Raw genomic sequence first — 17,953 nt, forward strand, 5'->3', positions numbered from 1 at the left:
GCTCTTGAATCCAGGTAAGGTGGGAGCCAGAGATGCCTTGAGGGTGGGGATGTCATACAGAGACAGGCACGCTAACAGAGAAGACATGCTGTATTCACCAGTTGTCCCTATAATGGGTGGGACCTAGAGTATGTCAACAGTGCCTAATCATACAGCTGGGCAGAAGCCACAGGAGACAGATGATCCTTTAGATGACCAGGCCTTATACCAGTGAATGCTAACATGTGACGAAAGCCCGCACCCATAATGCAATGACACCCCCTGTGTCCACCCCCCTGCGCATGCACACATGACCCTCCATGCTCCCTGCACATGCACCCCCATGCTTTCCCCACTCCCCTACACATTCACACATGACCCCCCCCCTGTTTTGGGCCTAGTAGACCTCCCTGCAGCCTCCTGGGACCAAAAAAGGTGACCATCCCTGCGCATGCATGGCAAGGTGGAGCTGAGCTGGGGCAACGGCTTGCATGCCCGCAGAGAGGGCTCTGCGTGCCACCTGTGGCACACATGCCATAGATTTGCTATCACAGCCTTATACTATTAAGGACTTTATTAAGAACTACTATGAATAAATGCACTCTTACTTAGTTTAAATCCTAATACCACGAAAATAGGTGCATACTCATTAACTAAGAGGAACACATAAATGTATGGAACATGTGAAAGCAATGAAATATATAGAAGAATATCTAACCTACTGCTAGCGTTATAGCCTCTAGCTATAGCCTTGGCTTGTAATCATCCCTTGTTGTAAATGTTTTTCAAATGTACAAAGGAAAACTAAACAATTGTTTTTAATCCATTTCTTTCCTTGTTAATACAATACAATAGCAGAGTTGGAAGGGACCTTGGAGGTCTTCTAGTCCAATCTCCTGTCTAGGCATCTCCCTAATTATCTTTGTTGCTCTTCTTTGCACTCTTTTTAGAGTCTCCACATCTTTTCTACATCGTGGCGACCAAAACTGAATGTGGTATTCCAAGTGTGGCCTTACCAAGGCATTATAAAGTAGTATTAACACTTCATGTGATCTTGATTCTATCCCTCTGTTTATGTAGCCTAGAACTGTGTTGACCTTTTTGGCAGCTGCTGCACACTGCTGGCTCATATTTAAATGGTTGTCCACTAGGACTCGAAGATCCCTCTCACAGTTACTACTATTGAGCAACGTACCATCTATACTGTACCTGTGCATTTCATTTTTGTTGCCTAAATGTAGAACCTTACTCTCTTCACCATTGAATTTCTTTTTGTTAGATAGTGCCCAATGTTCAAGTTTGTCAAGATCCTTCTGTATCTTAAGCCTATCTTCTGGAGTGTTGGCTATTCCTGCCAGCTTGGTGTCATCTGCAAATTTGATGAGTTTCCCATTTATTGATGAAGATGTTGAAGAGTACTGGGCCCAAAACTTTCTCCCAGCAATGAACCAATTGTTTCCTTAACTTTTTTCTTGTTTTTAACATGTTGGAAGAAGCTTTTTTTGTTATTTTTTACTTTTGTGGCAAGCCTTTCTTCATTGTGAGCCTTAGCTTACAAAAAGTTAGCAAAAAGCTCACCTACTTCCTCTGCTTGGTTGGATGGCCTGTAATATAGACCTATGGCGATTTCCCTCCAACCTTTAATATTGATCCAAATGCATTCAAGATAGTTCTCATCATTGTTATGCTCTATTTCTGTAGAGATGTAGTTATTTCTTATATATAGTGCAACTCCATATCCTCTTTTATTTGGTCTATTTCTTTTAAATCATTTAAATCCTCCTAGCTGTATGTTCCATTTGTGGGTTTCATCCCACCAAGTTTCTGTAATGGCAACAATATCATATCTTCCGTCATTTACTTGAATTTCTAATTCATCTTGTTTATTCCTCATACTCTGTCCATTGGTGTATAGACATTTGAGTCCATTTTGATTGACCCTGTGTTTACTGTCTACATAACCTGTGTTATGCTTGACTGCCCTATTTTCTTGCCACTTGTATGATTCATGCACATGGTATGGCAATCACTATTAAATGCTTGGTTTTGCTTGACAGCAGGAGTGATAATCTTACCTGCACAAACGTCTGTTACATGCACTGATAACCCTATGAATTTTAGATTTCTGGGGACAGAAATGTTCTGTATCAATTAATTCTCTGTCCCTGCTGTTCAGTTTAAATGTTTATCCAGAAAATCTGAGAATTTAATGCCAAGTAACTCAGACCCTTTCTTGGATGGGTGCAAACCATCTCTTTTGTACAGTTTTTCATTGGACCAGCTGCAGACATCATGACTAATAAAGCCAAAGCCTTCCCTTTTACACCACTCCTTTAGCCACACATTAAACTGTGCTACATGCTGGGCCTTCCCTTTTTGTTCCTTACATACTGGTAAAACATCTGAAAAGATAAGCCTACAACCTACACTACTAAGTTCATACCCCAAGGTCTGGAAATCATTCTGCATAGAAAGTACATCTTTTTGGGACAGATCATTTGTGCCAAGATGTATAATAGCATCAACGTCACAGTCCTTACTTGCATTCTTGACTATTTTAAGAATATGCCTCTTGTCTCTTCCTGCAGTAGCATTTGGCAGACACCTAACCCTTTCCTAAATTTACATCCCTTACGATTGAAGGATATAAATTTTTACATCTCTCAAACTTTTATGACTGTTAAAAGAGTACAAAGTTTTTCCAAGGTGCTCAGAATAATCTATCAGGAAATCTCCTCATTTTATGTCCATAAGGCCTTTCTGAAAAAAGTTAGACTGAAAGCATATCAGCATTCATTATGCTGAGTCAACCCTGAGCCAGTCATGATCAGACTCCTGGCTGTGGGCAAAGTTTGTGTCAAGCACCCAGAAAATCAGGAGATTCAGACAGTTCAAATGAGGATAAAGATATATTGCAAGTTTAAGTTCTCAACCAAAATCTGGCCAAGAGACCATTAAGGGAAATGTGTGGGGGTTTAAGAATAGAAAGGAATTCAAGATGAGCTGGACGTAGATCTACAGCAGCACAAAAGGACTTATGACTTATAAATCATTCAATCCCTCCCTCAGGCTTGGCCTAGTCATTTCCGACAGTTTGCCTGAAATACTGTGTTCTCACCACTCTGCCACCAGAGCTCTTTAAATTAGATGAGGAAGCTGCTTATGAAGCATCACTGTTTCAAAGATCAGGTGATGCTAAATGTGAATTTTCCAGCTCTGACTGGAATGTAGTTGAACTAGAGAAAGAGACTGAAGAATTATGACAAGTTTTTAAATAAAATATAAGCAGGATACTAGTCAATCTCTGTCTGACTCAAAACCTAAAGAATCTTCCAAGAGAGATTGTTGGACACCTGCCAGTGTGTTTGAGACTATTATTATTATTTATTGTTTATTTATTTTGATGTTGCAATGTTATACTCTGTATGGCTTTAATTGTATTCTAATATTTTAATGATTTGTACAATATAAACCTCTATGAGTCAAAGGGTTTGGCAGGATATATACATAAAATAATCTGGAATATCCCCAAATCCACAGCAGTGAACATATAAATTGTATTGACAATCAGAGGCTGATTATTGTATCAGTTATATTGACAATCAGAGGGCGAGTCTTAGGAGACAATTTGAAGAATAAAAGAAAACAAGGACCTGCTGAAATTAGAATGGAATGGAAGACAGGCAATAAAATAAAATATGATTATAAATAATATATATTTATATTATTTAGAGTTATAAATAGATCTCAAGAACCTCCATTGAATTGCTAAACTTAAGTAGTCAAAAATTCTTGTTCCTGATTATCCTGTTTATCTCACTAGAGACAATCACATTCTCTTCTACATGTATGTCTTCATTCCTCTTCTCCTCTCTTATTCCCTTCATGTGAAATACTGATTTTTGCTTGCATAAAATGTATTTAAAAAAAAAAAAAACTCAACAATTGTCTCTAACTTCCGTCTGTACTTTTTCATTAAGATTTTACCATGGACCAGTGTATAACAGCAAAGAACCTTTCATATGACTGGTGGTTCTGAACTATAGCTGGCAGCCTTTGTCCTCATTGGCCACGCTGAATGTATCTATGAGAATTGTAATTCAGAAATATCTAAAAGGTCATAGGTTCCTCATCCCCATATTACACTGAGTTAGTTTATTTAAAGTTATCAGTGGCATTATTTTTCTGTCAGATTTTTTCCTCATTTCTTCTTAACTTTCATTTCCCCCTAATTATTGCTTTATTTGTTGAATTATTCAAAAGACAAAGAAAAATCTTATATAATTAAAGCCTTTTCCCAGCCAACAATGTTTACAGAAATCTGTCAGTCTTAACATTAAATCAAAATGGTGTCCCAGAAATTTTCCATTATTGAACTGTGTTTGTTATTGCTGCATTGCATTTGTGGTCTTCCCTCATGAGGTTGCTGAAAGCCGCTTACCTTGCAAAAAGGCTTTATGTTATTTTCAAATGTACTATGAAATATTTATTGAGACAAGCATTATGATTCTTTTGAACTCCATGTGGAGAAAGCAAGATCTACTGTATGTTGCTCTTGGGCTGATGAAGAGGGAGTGGAAACTGTAGTCATAATTTCAGTTTGGGATTTATACATACTGCAGGAGGCTTGTAATCAGATTTCAGGTAAATGAAAGAAAAAAACCTGTTACCTAAAGGCTAGACTAGATATGACATTTATCACATGGTTAGATGAGGCAAAGCATTAAAAAAAATGACAGCAAGATAATAATAAGATAATAATTGGAACTGTGGCAAGCAGATAACTGTCTCTTCAGCACTTGGGAACCCTAATTTCTCTTCATCCAACTTTTACTCCTTACCATAATAATAATAAAAAAAACTTGTATGGAAAAAATCACCAACTTATAATTTGCTTTCATTTCATCATCATTTAGTTGTTGTTGTTTTATATTTTCCATCACTTTTAAACATTCCTGACTTTTCAGATGGTCAATATTTTGAGTAGCTTTTGCACATTGAGGTATATATCTAGGAATAAACTTTTTAAAATTAACTCATGATTAGACAATTTGGAGTTCATGATAACTAATATTCCCAGGACACATTCCTTGAGATCTACTGAACCTCTAGCCATGATTTTTTAAAGTATTCAATTCAATTCAATTTATTAGATTTATTATTCTCCTATGATTAAAGTCATAAATGGTGATTTGGGAATTGTACATGTCTAGTGGAAATAATACAATAGCAGTGTTCCAATATTTGAGGGACTGCCAAAAGAAGAGGGGGTCAACCTATTTTCCAGAGCACCAGAAGGCAGAACAAGAAGCAATGGATGGAAACTATTCAAGGAGAGAACCAACCTAGAGCTGAACAGAAATTTCCTGACAGTGAGAACAATTAATCAGTGTAATAACTTGCCTCCAGAAGTTGTGGGTACTCCAACACTGGACGTTTTTAAGATGAGATTGGACAACCATTTGTCTTAAATGATATAGGTTTCCCTGCCTGAGCAGGAGTTTGGACTAGAAGACCTCCAAGGTCCCTTCCAACTCTGTTATTCTGTTATTCTGACTTGATGTACTATATGAAAAGCAACTTCCGCATATTTTGGATTTTCAGGAATGTGTTTTAACTCATATAGAACTCGTATGAGAAGTCAAAGGAAGCAAAGTTAAGACAGAATGGCTAGATGTATAGTAGTGGCCAGGCAGATGTCAGCAGTTTTCCAGATTGAGGGGGAGAAATTTGGCCCACAAAATCTGTTCAGAATTCCAAATGTTTCTAACAGTCCCAAAGATTACCAATTTAGATCTTAACTTTACCATCTAAATATTTGTAGAAGACTGAAAAATCAGCAAATTTTAAGATGATTCAGCAATAACCAAACAGAACATACACATACTCTTTCTCACACACAAAAGTGCCCATGTACATATCCCTCCTCTGAAATCTCAAGAGAGTCAAGGAAAAAAAAATCAGTAGAGTATATCTATTGTTACTACAGTAGAAAATAGATAGTTAATATTAAGTAGGGTGCAATCTTTTGTTCTATATTTGGATATTTCAATTTGGATTCAAGCCTGAGAGAGAACCTGAGCCAGTTCTCTAGCTTTGGACAATATTTATAAACTGGAATAAAGATCTGATCCTACTCTGGATCTCAAGGTCTTATTTCTTTTTTTTAATGACTTATTTTAAATAAATAGTTATGATATAACACCATATTGTTCCTTTTTTGTTGCAAAAAATGGTGAAGTAGTGTCCTTTTGTATATGTGTTCCTTTAAATCAGTCTTGACTCCTGGAGACTACATCAAAATCTCTGCAGGTTTCTTGGCAACATTTTTGGAAATGGTTTGCCATTGCCTTCTTCTTCCTATGACTGTTGGGAAAGGATGACTGGCCCAAAGTCATCCAGCAGACTTTATACCTTAGATAAAATCAGAACTTACTGCCTTCTGATTTATAGTCCAATGTATTTAACATTAAACCAAACTGTTTCTCAGGCTCCTATTTACTATATTTGAAACCGTTTCTCAGATGATCTTTGAGGAAAAGATAATTGTTTTGGTAATGTCTTGTTTTCTCAGTTCTGCCACATCATAACTTTTGATCATGTGAAGAGAAATATTATTACATGCTCTGAATACACAACTTTTATATTTAGTTTTCAATGAATGAATGTTAAAGAAAATATTATTTCTGGGGATTATGTAGTCTGACATTCTAAAATTCATTGAATTTGAATACAAAATAACACCAATAGCATATTTCATTTTAAGTTTATAGATCAGACTTATAATTCTGTATGAGTTCCCCCAAAATAGATATAAAAAGATAAATCTGTACTTTTTCATAAGGTATGAATTTATAGATTTCAGTTATTATGTGCACTCTTCAATTAAGGTTTGGCTGAAAGCATAGGCCTTTGTTACACTTCTGAACTGGTTTTTAGCCTCTTTGGTAACTAAAAGTTATTTGCAATTGTGCACCAATTACAGCTTGTGTGAACATTTATGAATCTGGAGATCCCGTGTAATTATAGGCTTTGGGTGATAGTGATAATGTTGTTGATATCCATTTTGCCTTCTTTTTATCTTCTTACTCTGTAGGTGAACAAACTTGAAAGGGAAAAAATCCAAGAAACAAAGCGGATCCGGGAATTAGAGCAACGCAAACAGACAGTGCAGATCACTGAACTCAAAGCTAAACTCCATGAGGAGAAGATGAAGGAGCTACAAGCTGTCCGGGAAAACCTTATCAAACAGCATGAGCAAGAAATGGCACGGACAATGAAAATCAGAGACAGTGAAATCCAGAGACTCAAGTCAGCACTGTATGCATTGCGGGAAGGGACCAGTGATAAAGTACGGACAGCCCTGAGCATTGAGGCTCGTGAAGAGGCCAGGAAACAATTTGACTCTGAGCGCCTTAAACTTTTGCAAGAAATTACTGAACTGAAGTCTGCCAAGAAGCAGGTGGACGAAGCCCTGAATAACATGATCCAAGCTGATAAGATAAAAGCCGGGGATCTCCGGAGTGAGCATCAGTCCCACCAGGAGGCAATCTCTAAGATCAAGTGGGAGAGTGAGAGGGATATTCGCAGGCTGGTTAGTAACTTGTCTAAATATCCAGTCACATTTATGGCTCAATGTGCATATCATTTCTTGTGATTCTCATTACGCTATGTGCCAAAATTTTGATTGCCAAATTTGAGAGAGCTGCCCTCCAAACCTATCGCGCATTATAAGTATGTTATAATTCAAACTTCTGTGTGTCAGAATTAGCCTGTGAATATCAATGTGAAGAAAACACATTAGTAGTTTAATTTTTACAATAGTTACCAGCACAGGACACTTTAACAGTCAATACTCAGGCACAAAAATTGCACTGAAAAATAAGAGGCTGAGCCAAGAATAAGAATTCTAAAATAAAGAAATGTGACCATATAAGCGGGGGGGGAGGGGGGAAGCATGCAGTGTCCACTAAAAAAAGATATAGCTATCTTCATGCACCTTATTGATTCAGTTTAGGCTGTCATTGCTTTGCGCTGATACCCTATGCATTTAATGACAATAGAAAATTCTCAATGAGTATTACTCAAAATCATATGAGTGTTTAAATTAATATATTGGCAATCATGTACCTTCTTGCCTTCAAAATATTTTCCCACATACCATTAACCTTTTACTCCCATGCATACTTTAGAAAAAGTGCCATGGAATTCTGCACAATTGTATCTCAGAAAAAAAAACCCAAATGTTTTATTTCTCTCACTATTTGTGTGTGAGATTTGGTGCCTGAGTTTTGAATGACTTGCTGTTGAGGAAATCTTTGGCGTTAAAACCAACAGTTCAGCTAACAATTTAAATGTGCTGGATTGAGATCTACGTTTTTTTACAAAAAAAACCCTAAATAAGCTGTATGTTCTTATAAGACATTCTCTATGATTATTTTGTTTTGGAAAATAGTAAGTGGGATGAAATCATTATTGTTTATTTATTTCCCATCTTCATTATTTTTACAACCCAACCCTGGCGATCAATGGGGTGACAGATGTCACAGCCAGATCGCCCTCACATCCATCATTATTTTTACAAATAACTCAAGGTGGTGAACAGAATATGTTCCTCCTATTTTCCCCACATATTAGTGTGCTTGGCTGACAGAGAGTGACTGGCTCAAGGTCACTCAGCTGACTTTCATGGCCAAAGGCAGGACTTGAATTCACAGTCTCTTGCTTTCTAGTTTGGCGCCTTAACCACAAGACCAAGCTGGCTTTACAGTTATATTTAAAAGATGTCTTGAAGATCTACGCAGTGTTTCCTGGTTGTCGGCATCCAGGAATAATTTATTTTTAATGAACTCCCATTTTGGTTGTTTTGCTTTGTGTTTTCTTCTTGCTCTCATAAAATATTGACATATTTTTACTACAGTGATCTTTGCCTGTTGTCACATAATTATGTAGAAATATCAGCTAGTGTACAGCGATGAACAATGGCTCATTAGAGACCTAAATAATTTATTTTCAGATTAACATTCCTTGAGGAATGTAAGGTACTACAGTAGAAAGAGAAAGGCTGGACTACTAAATTCAATCAACTGAAACACAGGTAGCTGATGGACAAAATATTTTGGTCTTTGTGGCCTTACAAAAGGACAGCAGTATCAGCAGGGATGAGCTTCTATTGCTTCGCCTAGATTCGGGAGAACCCATGGCTAACATTATGGCCAGTCCACAGAACCTCCAAATCCCACCCTGGCTGGCCCTTCCCACCTCACCCCTCCCTGGACTCTCCATGTGGCCCATTTTTGATGTGAGGTAAATGCAGGGCCCATGTGGAGGCTCAGGAAAGGGGGAAGTCCCAGGGGAGGCAGTATTTGCCCTCCCAGAGGCTCAAGAAAAGCCTCCGGAGCTTGGGAAAGGTGAAAATGGCCCCCTTGTGCAAGAGGCTGGGTAGGCCACGCCCACCATGGCCATTTTCACCCAGCAACTGGGAAGAGAACCCGTTGCTGAAAAAAAAAATATAATTTTTTTATTTTTTCATTTTCATAACATATAACCACATGTACACTATTACATAACCAAGATCGTATTATATTATTAAATGTTTACATCAATTCATCTTACCATCAACTCCACCCAAAAATTATTGGCTCTTCTGCTCTCTATACAACATATTTGTACCTTATCCATCACTTTCTTCTCCCTCTCTCGTCCTCCTCCCTACCTCCTTTCTTCCCTCTCTCATCCTCCTTTTCTCTACTTCCCCTTCCTCTCCCCTTCTCTTCTCTTCCCTTTCCATTCCTTCTTTCTCCCCTCCTCTCTCCTATCCCTCTCTTCTTCCCTTACCTCTCTCCTCTACTTCACACTCTTCATCTCATTTACTTAGTGTTTTAGCCTCTGAGCGAGCTTCATTTTATGTTGATGGTATTTATAATTCCTTTTCAATATACATATTTAATTTTAAGATATATCTTCCTCCTTTTTTAAAAGAGAAAAAAAAATGAATACATATATAGTAATTATATTTTTAACTCACCCACCCACCCTATTTTGGGCCAAGATGTAGACCTAGTTACAATTCCCAGCTATTCTCAGCATTATATTTATATAATTAATATATATATATATATATATATATATATATATATATATATATATATATATATATATATATATATATATATATATATATATATCCATGTGTCACATATATAAACCCATACTTAATTGTCCTTCATTGTCATATTCAATCAATTAGCAACTCAGTTTAATTATCATGTGTAAAAGTGAATTCCCTACCTCTGCTTTACATTCTTCCCATAACAGTTTAATATTTGTCAATATTCCATATATTTAACCTTTATTTAATTATCTTTCCATTATCATATTCAATCAGTTAGCAACTCAATTTTATTATCATGTATAGGATACTGCGATTAAGTTTAAAACTGGGGGTATATGTCTGATGCCCAACAAGCTGGATAATTGGAATTTCAGGAAATATGCTGGATGTCTTTAGAGCAGAAATGCTTACAGCTCAGCTAAATGCCTGCTTGGATTTTATACATAATTTAGGGTAAGAATACCCTTAAATTTGTATTGAAACTTTCAGCTAATCTGAAACATAACAGCCAGATAATATATTGGGTCCATTTCTATAGGAACTAACTTAGTACTTAACTTCTATTCATCAGAGGTGGGTTGTTCCCGGTTAGGCCCGGATCAGGCGAACCAGAAGTACCAGTGATGGGAGGCTCCACCCACCTGCCCAGACGCTTCTGCACATGCGCAGAAGCATCACACGTGCAAGCACGTACAGGAACACACCCAAACTGGTAGTAAAAAAATTGGCAACCCACCATTGCTGTTCATGATATAATTAATGATCTTTAAAGCCCAAATAAATAAACAAAAATGGAATTGAAGCATCTAAAAGAATACCTCTATCAGCCAGAAGTACTGCTGAGATATTATATGTCAACCAGGAAAGAAAGTAGCAATTCTGTTGTGATAACTTAATTGTGGGTGACAATTGGAAGTTTATTAATTTAAACTTTCAGATAAGAACTGGTATCTTTATCAAGGATTTTAATTTGGTTTGATTTGAATTGAAGATGCATTTTCAGATTTGAACACTCTTTTACTATTTTGGGCATGACAGTATTTTTATCATTTGCAGTTACTGCTGTAGTTCAAGGATGGTATGTTCACCATGTGATTCCTTGTTAGCTGGTATCACACAATGAATATATTGTTTCCAGTAAAAACAAAAAACAAAGGGCACTCAAAAGCCAGAAAGTGGGAATAATTGCTTGGCTATAAGTATTTTAAAAACCCACGGAGTACTAGAAGTTGGGAGGTTAAATTTAAATAAAGTCGATCCCAACTTCTGTGACTGACAGCAGGGATGTAGATCTGGATTCAGCCCACTTAGGCATAAATTTCCATTGTGAAAGGTGTGCAAATGATGAAATGTGCATTGCAACATCATAACAAAATTATGTTTAGTACAAAAGGGTAGAGCTTGGGTCATAACATCACAATGCATATTTCACCATGTCAGTAACATTTTGGGTAGGTATAGATTCTACCACACCGCATCTGAGTTGAAACTAGCTAGAAACTAGATAGAAACATTCTGACAGTTGTATAGTCTCTTGTGCTTGTTGGGTCAAAGCACATTTTACCAAATTAAAAATATTATAAATCAGGCCTTGATTCAAATACGTTGCTTCATTTTTGTAAAGCAGCTATTAAGATTTCTAGTGCAAAATTCTATGTAGAAACTTCTGCAGCTTTTTTATTTGATCTGGTGTTTGTTTGTTCGTTTCTTCTCATCAAATGAAAATAATTTTCTTCCCCATAATGTTCTGGCAATTGGAGACAAAATCAATGGAACTTTGAATCATCATGCAGTTTCTCTGGTTGTCAAAGCTAGCCCTATTTTAGGTAAAATGAAGCCACTATAATGAACAGTGGCCCTGGATAGCCCTAATCCATTCTGCTACTGGGCCACAAACAATTTCAAGGCTAAGAGATTTCAGGGCAGATGTTTAGCCTGGCCAGCCGCTCTATGGGCATCACCCTGAGGTGATGCTTAGAACAAAGGTTAATGTAAGGAACTCAGAATGCATCACTCTGTGAACCTTCCTATAACAGCATCTACGGTGCATGTATTCTCTAAAGAATAAATCCTTTTGTTGCTCCCATTTGGAATAGGATATACAGGAGGGAATGAAAATGTCAGCTTGAGGCAGAAACTGCTGTGGGAGTGACAGATATAGTAATCTTGGGATGCTTCTACTATTTGTGGTAATCAGTTATACAGTATCTAATACCTAATTCTACGGTGGTGCTAGTCTGAATTGAATGTGTCTACACCATTAGCAGGAATGGATCATAGTTAATCAAAATGATAAAAGATTTTGATTCTTGGGTCTCTTGAAAAGTTTGAGAGGTCCAGATAACAAAAAGTATAGACCTGTATTATTATTATTGATGATCAGAATATTTTCTATTCAATGAAACAGAGCAAGATTAGTCTATTTGCTTAATGATCAATCTCTTATTGGCAATTTCACATTGCATTCCTTCGGTATTTTCCAAACTCATCTTTCTGTTATAATTTATGGAAAATTCAACACAAAGATCCCATTCTTGATAAATATCACCATGATTTCCATAATATATGACTGCATTCTTAACTAAAAGAATTTGGCTTCTGCTAACCAACACTGTGTAATATCACACAGTCAATAATGGTTTTGGCTTTACCAAAAATGAAAAACAAACTGCTGAGAGATTCACCAGTTTCATAGAGCTGAGAATATTGCATCTAGATATCAAATGCAGTCTGCCCTCATTTTCCTTGATAGCTGAATGACAACCTATAGATAAGACTTTCACTAGGTTTATCTATAGCAATAGCACTTAGACTTATACCACTTTACAGTGCTTTACAGCCCTCTCTAAGCAGTTTATAGAGTCAGCATATTCCCCCCCAACAATTTTGGGTTCTCATTTTACGCACCTCAGAAGGATGGAAGGCTGAGTCAACCTTGAGCCTGGTGAGAGTTGAACTGCCAAATTACAGGCAGTCAGCACAATTACTGTATATACTCGAGTATAAGCCTAGTTTTTCAGCCCACTTTTTGGGCTGAAAAAAGCCGCCTCGGCTTATACTCGAGTCAGTGAAAAATTTGCCCGAAATGGAGGAGAAAAAGGGGCGGGGCCATGCCGCTGGGTGACACTCGTGAATGGCCCAGTGCCCCTGTGAGTTTCCCCTCCCTCTGTGTCAGTTTGCCGCGCAGCGCGCACCGCACCATCCCCCCTCCTCACGTTCTAATGTAATGCAGGGCTGTCTTACGATTCCCCTTCCTCCCCCTCCTGCCGCTCTGCAACGATATCCCACCTCCTCCTTGTTATGGCAAGCAGCCACATAGCGATGTCCCACCTCCTCTGGTACAGTGATCCAATGATAGGAATCACTGTGCCGTGTGTCATAGGAGGCGGGACATCGCTCCCGCGGCTGCACGGGACATCATCATCACAGCGGGACATCAGCATCATGAGGTGAGTGAAGTATTTCATTGAATACACCGCTAGTTTACTGTTTTTCTTTGAAATAAATATTCAAAACATTATTGGTATCTATTTTTATTTTTTGAAATTTACCGGTAGCTGCTGCATTTCCCACCCTAGGCTTATACTCGAGTCAATAACTTTTCCAGTTTTTTGTGGTAAAATTAGGTGCCTCGGCTTATATTCGGGTCGGCCTATACTCGAGTATATACGGTAGTCTGCAGCACTGCACCCTAACCATTGCACCACCATGGCTCATCTATAGTGGAACAGAGTTGTTTCTCATATTTCATTTAAGATTCAGGATCAAACCAGAATATTTGCAGAATGATGCGAACTAATCAGACTGTTTTTCAAACTGAGAGAGAATGCATTTGATGAATTGGGTGATTTTTGCACCAAGCTACCTTTAGAGCAGTGGTTCTCAACCTTCCCAACGCCGCAACCCTTTGATACAGTTCCTCATGTTGTGGTGACCATAAAATTATTTTCGTTGCTACTTCATAACTGTAATTTTGCAATTTTTCGATTGTCTTAGGCGACCCCTGTGAAAGGGTCATCCAACCCCAAAGGGGTCACGACCCACAGGTTGAGAACCGCTGCTATAGAGGTTCCAGCTTTACACTTTCCATTTGTAATCCATTTGTAATGTAATGACAATTTAAAATTTCATTAAAAAGCATAAAAGTGCAGATTTGCTTGTTTATTTGTATTCCTTGTGTGCCACTATTTGAATATTACATTAAAACAAATTATTGATACTCATAAAATAACTAACTTAAAATCATTAATTTTAAATAGATATATCCTTATATGCACTGATCTATTTTATGCTGTTATAGCCATGATGGTGAACCTATGGCACACATGCCACATGTGGTACACGGAGCCATATTTGCTGTCACACCAGTCGTCAGCTCCAGCATGCCAGCTGATTTTCAGCCTTCTGGAAGGCCGGGGGAGGCCATTTTTGCCCTCACCAGGCTTCAGAAAGCCTCCAGAGGTTTTGGGGTCATACGCTCATGCGTGGGTTGGTGTGTGGCCATGGGTACATGAGCAGGTGGGCGGGGAGAATTGAATTGATGTGGGCATGTGTGCGTGCGCAATAGCACACAGGCACACAATTTTGGCACGCCATAGAAAAAAGGTTTGCCATCACTGCGCTATAGTTTTAGAGAAGAAATGGCTCTAAGAAATGCTATAACCAATGAACCCCGAAGATCCTTTACTTGCAAAATGTATTCAGATGTGTGGATTCATGATTGAACTTATGCCATATCACTGTTCCTGTGTATCTTCATTCAGATGGATGAGATCAAAGCAAAAGACAGAACTATCTTTTCTTTGGAGAAAGAGCTGGAGACCCTGACAGGATATGTTCAGAAGCTTCAGCTACAGAAAGAAGCATTGGATGAACAACTGTTTTTGGTTAAGGAGGCTGAATGCAACATGAGCAGTCCCAAAAGAGAGATCCCAGGCAGAGCAGGAGATGGCTCGGAACACTGCAGCAGTCCTGTAAGAAGCATCTTCTATTTCATCACACTGGGATTTTGATTGGGTTTGCTTATTGCATCATTGCTCTGCTTTCCATGAGTGGCATCTACTCATGAACTATGCAATACTCCCTCTTGTGGTAATTCAAAGGCTACACTTCAGTTCTGATTCAACTGTGTAGTTAATTCAAAACAAGAGATGATGAAAAGGAGGAGAAGCAGAGGTGGGTTGCTCCCGGTTCGGCTGAACCGGTAGTGGTGATTTGACCTGGGTTGCAGAATTGGCAGCGACCCAGGCTGGCCATGCCCATGAACCGGTTCCCTGGTCTCTTCTGCCATTGCTGGCATGTTTCTGCGCATGCACAGAACAATGTTCAGTCAACTGAGCATGCGCAATGCAAAGCACGTGCGAAGTGAACCAGTACCAACCGGTACAGGGGGGGGGGATCCTGAGAAGGAGGAGGAGGAGGAGAAAAATGATTGGCATTTATGCAAAGCCTTTAAAACACACCAAACATTCTATATTCAACAGTTTATAAAAGAGCTTGTAAAAGCCTACTGTTAATGTTCACTTGTTGAAGATCAAATTATAAACTGAGACTGTGACATAGAGGCTTTCTTAAAGCCACTTACAGATTTAGAAACATACGCTCACATTCTTGTTTACATAAAATACAAGGTTATATGTTTAGCAAGGATGCACAATATATGGTTCTCTAGATACTGATGACTTTTGTCAGTATTTGTACTGATAGAAGATAATATTTGTATCTCAGGGTTGACCTGTGGGTTCCTTGGTACTCTCTGGGCTTGGTTGTTTTCTTATCAAATTGTAACATCATCAGTACACTGATGATGTTACCAAGTATGGTAATGAAATATCTGCAAGAAAACAACCAAACTTAGAGACCTCCACAAACCTCACAATATTTGTTACTCTTGGCTATACAATTCCATCTTCACAAACGAAGGCATATACATGTCCCAGAATAATGTTGCAGGATCCAATCTGGGTCAGTCCCCAGGACCAGAAGTTTAGTCTTCCAAGCTTTCGGACTCATGCTGGAGCCCATCCTCAGGGATCTTCTCTTTCACCACTGTGTTGAGAGAGAACTTCCCTGAGGATGGGCTCCACCCCGACATCTCAGAAGACTAAAACTCTGGTCTCGGTGACCAACACAGATTGGATCCTGCAATTTTATCTTCATTGTGATTCATAATTTCTTCCAAGGATTTAACACTTGCCTATAAATAACACTTGTGTCAAATTATTTTTCTTTGACAAACATTTGTAGGATCTACGTAGAAATCAGAAGAGAATGGCAGAACTCAATGCTACTATTCGGAAACTTGAGGATAGGAACACTCTGCTTGTGGATGAACGTAATGAATTGGTATGGTCCCTTAGCAGTTTCTGAACATTTTATTTAAAATAGCAATGACAAAATCATAAATGATAAATAATGTTGCAGAGATGCATCGGCTTTGTTCATACTTGTTTTTCTTCTGTTCAATTATATCTGGTTCTCTGAATAGGTTTCTGAAATTTTCTTGGCAAGGTTTTTCAGAAGTGGTTTGGGCTGTGGAAGTGACTGACTCAAGGTCACCCAGCTGGCTTTGTTCCTGAGGTGGGACTAAAGTTCATGATCTCCTATGGGATCATTTCAGTGGAAGACGATTGAAGTTCTCTAGTTAGGATTGATGTTAATTGTCTGAATTGAGTTAGACTGAGAATGATTGATCTAAATTTACCCAGTAAATTTCTGTGGCCATAGATAGATGTGAACCTGGTTTAATCACTATAATAAGTTCATCATATTATAGATCTGACTGCTATCTTCCATGATTCATATTTTGTAGCACTGCTTGTTGTGTGAACCTGGGCAATTCTGACTTATTTCATAAATAATGGTTAGCTGAATGTGTAAAATCAGTCTCTGACAGATAACCCCTCTTCTTGGTTTCACATGATAAATTTTCCAGCACTAGATATTATACACATTTTAATAACAAAATACAACCAGAGCAAGGGAATAGCAACCATTCTTTCTCTTCTTAGAAGAATGAGGCATGACATGGTCTCTCATTCAATGTTATGAGCAGTAGGTAGGTTGATTTCTTATGTTAAATTTATTTTTGGCTATAGATACTTAAACAACATTTCAGGAAAATAAATGTAGGTAAGTTAGAAGTGGCATTTCTTGCCATAATGAACTCATCAACATTTTTAACTCTGATCAAACGTGTTTTGTAGATTCAAATGATATTATCATTATTTTAAGATCTGCAGATGGCATCTTTAAAAAAAGCAATGCTTGAAATTCTATCCCTCAAACTGTGTTCTATTGATTTGATTCATATAACATTCTAAGCCATAGTTTGTAGTTTGTTTTGAAGTTAGTGTGATATATGAATCAACATGATAACTTCTTGAAGAAATCATGTTTTAAACATTTCCATTCCAGAAACGATAGATAGATAGATAGATAGATAGATAGATAGATAGATAGATAGAGATAGAGATAGAGATAGAGATAGAGATAGAGATAGAGATAGAGATAGAGATAGAGATAGAGATAGAGATAGAGATAGAGATACAAATATATACCTTTCTCCCTGGCTCAGCTGATAACGGAGGACAGCCTGTGGCTCAAGTGGTTAATACATCTGCCTAATATGCAATACAGCCCAGGTTCGAATCCCAATAAGGGTATGGCTAGCTGATGAGAGCTAAATAGCTTGAAACAGATCTATACTAGTCTCCCTTTATTTATTTATCTAGTCTCCCTTTATTTATTTATCAGCACAAATACTACATATATATATATATATATATATATATATATATATATATATATATATATATATATATATATATATATATATATATATATATATATATATATATT

The 17,953-nt window shown here is 37.7% G+C and overlaps 1 protein-coding gene across 2 annotated transcripts in view; it reads left to right on the forward strand.

Moving 5' to 3' along the window:
- Nucleotides 1-17,953, forward strand: part of JAKMIP2 (janus kinase and microtubule interacting protein 2) — a 45,376-nt gene that overhangs the window by 4,150 nt on the left and 23,273 nt on the right. For both annotated transcript variants that reach the window (XM_032211223.1, XM_032211224.1), the window contains exons 2-4: nucleotides 7,076-7,573; nucleotides 14,857-15,066; nucleotides 16,340-16,438. In XM_032211223.1, the coding sequence (XP_032067114.1) occupies nucleotides 7,076-7,573; nucleotides 14,857-15,066; nucleotides 16,340-16,438 (807 nt within the window). The remainder of the gene's footprint in view (nucleotides 1-7,075; nucleotides 7,574-14,856; nucleotides 15,067-16,339; nucleotides 16,439-17,953) is intronic.

The sequence above is a fragment of the Thamnophis elegans genome, chromosome 2, assembly GCF_009769535.1.
Source record: "Thamnophis elegans isolate rThaEle1 chromosome 2, rThaEle1.pri, whole genome shotgun sequence".
NCBI classification, from domain to species: domain Eukaryota; kingdom Metazoa; phylum Chordata; class Lepidosauria; order Squamata; family Colubridae; genus Thamnophis; species Thamnophis elegans.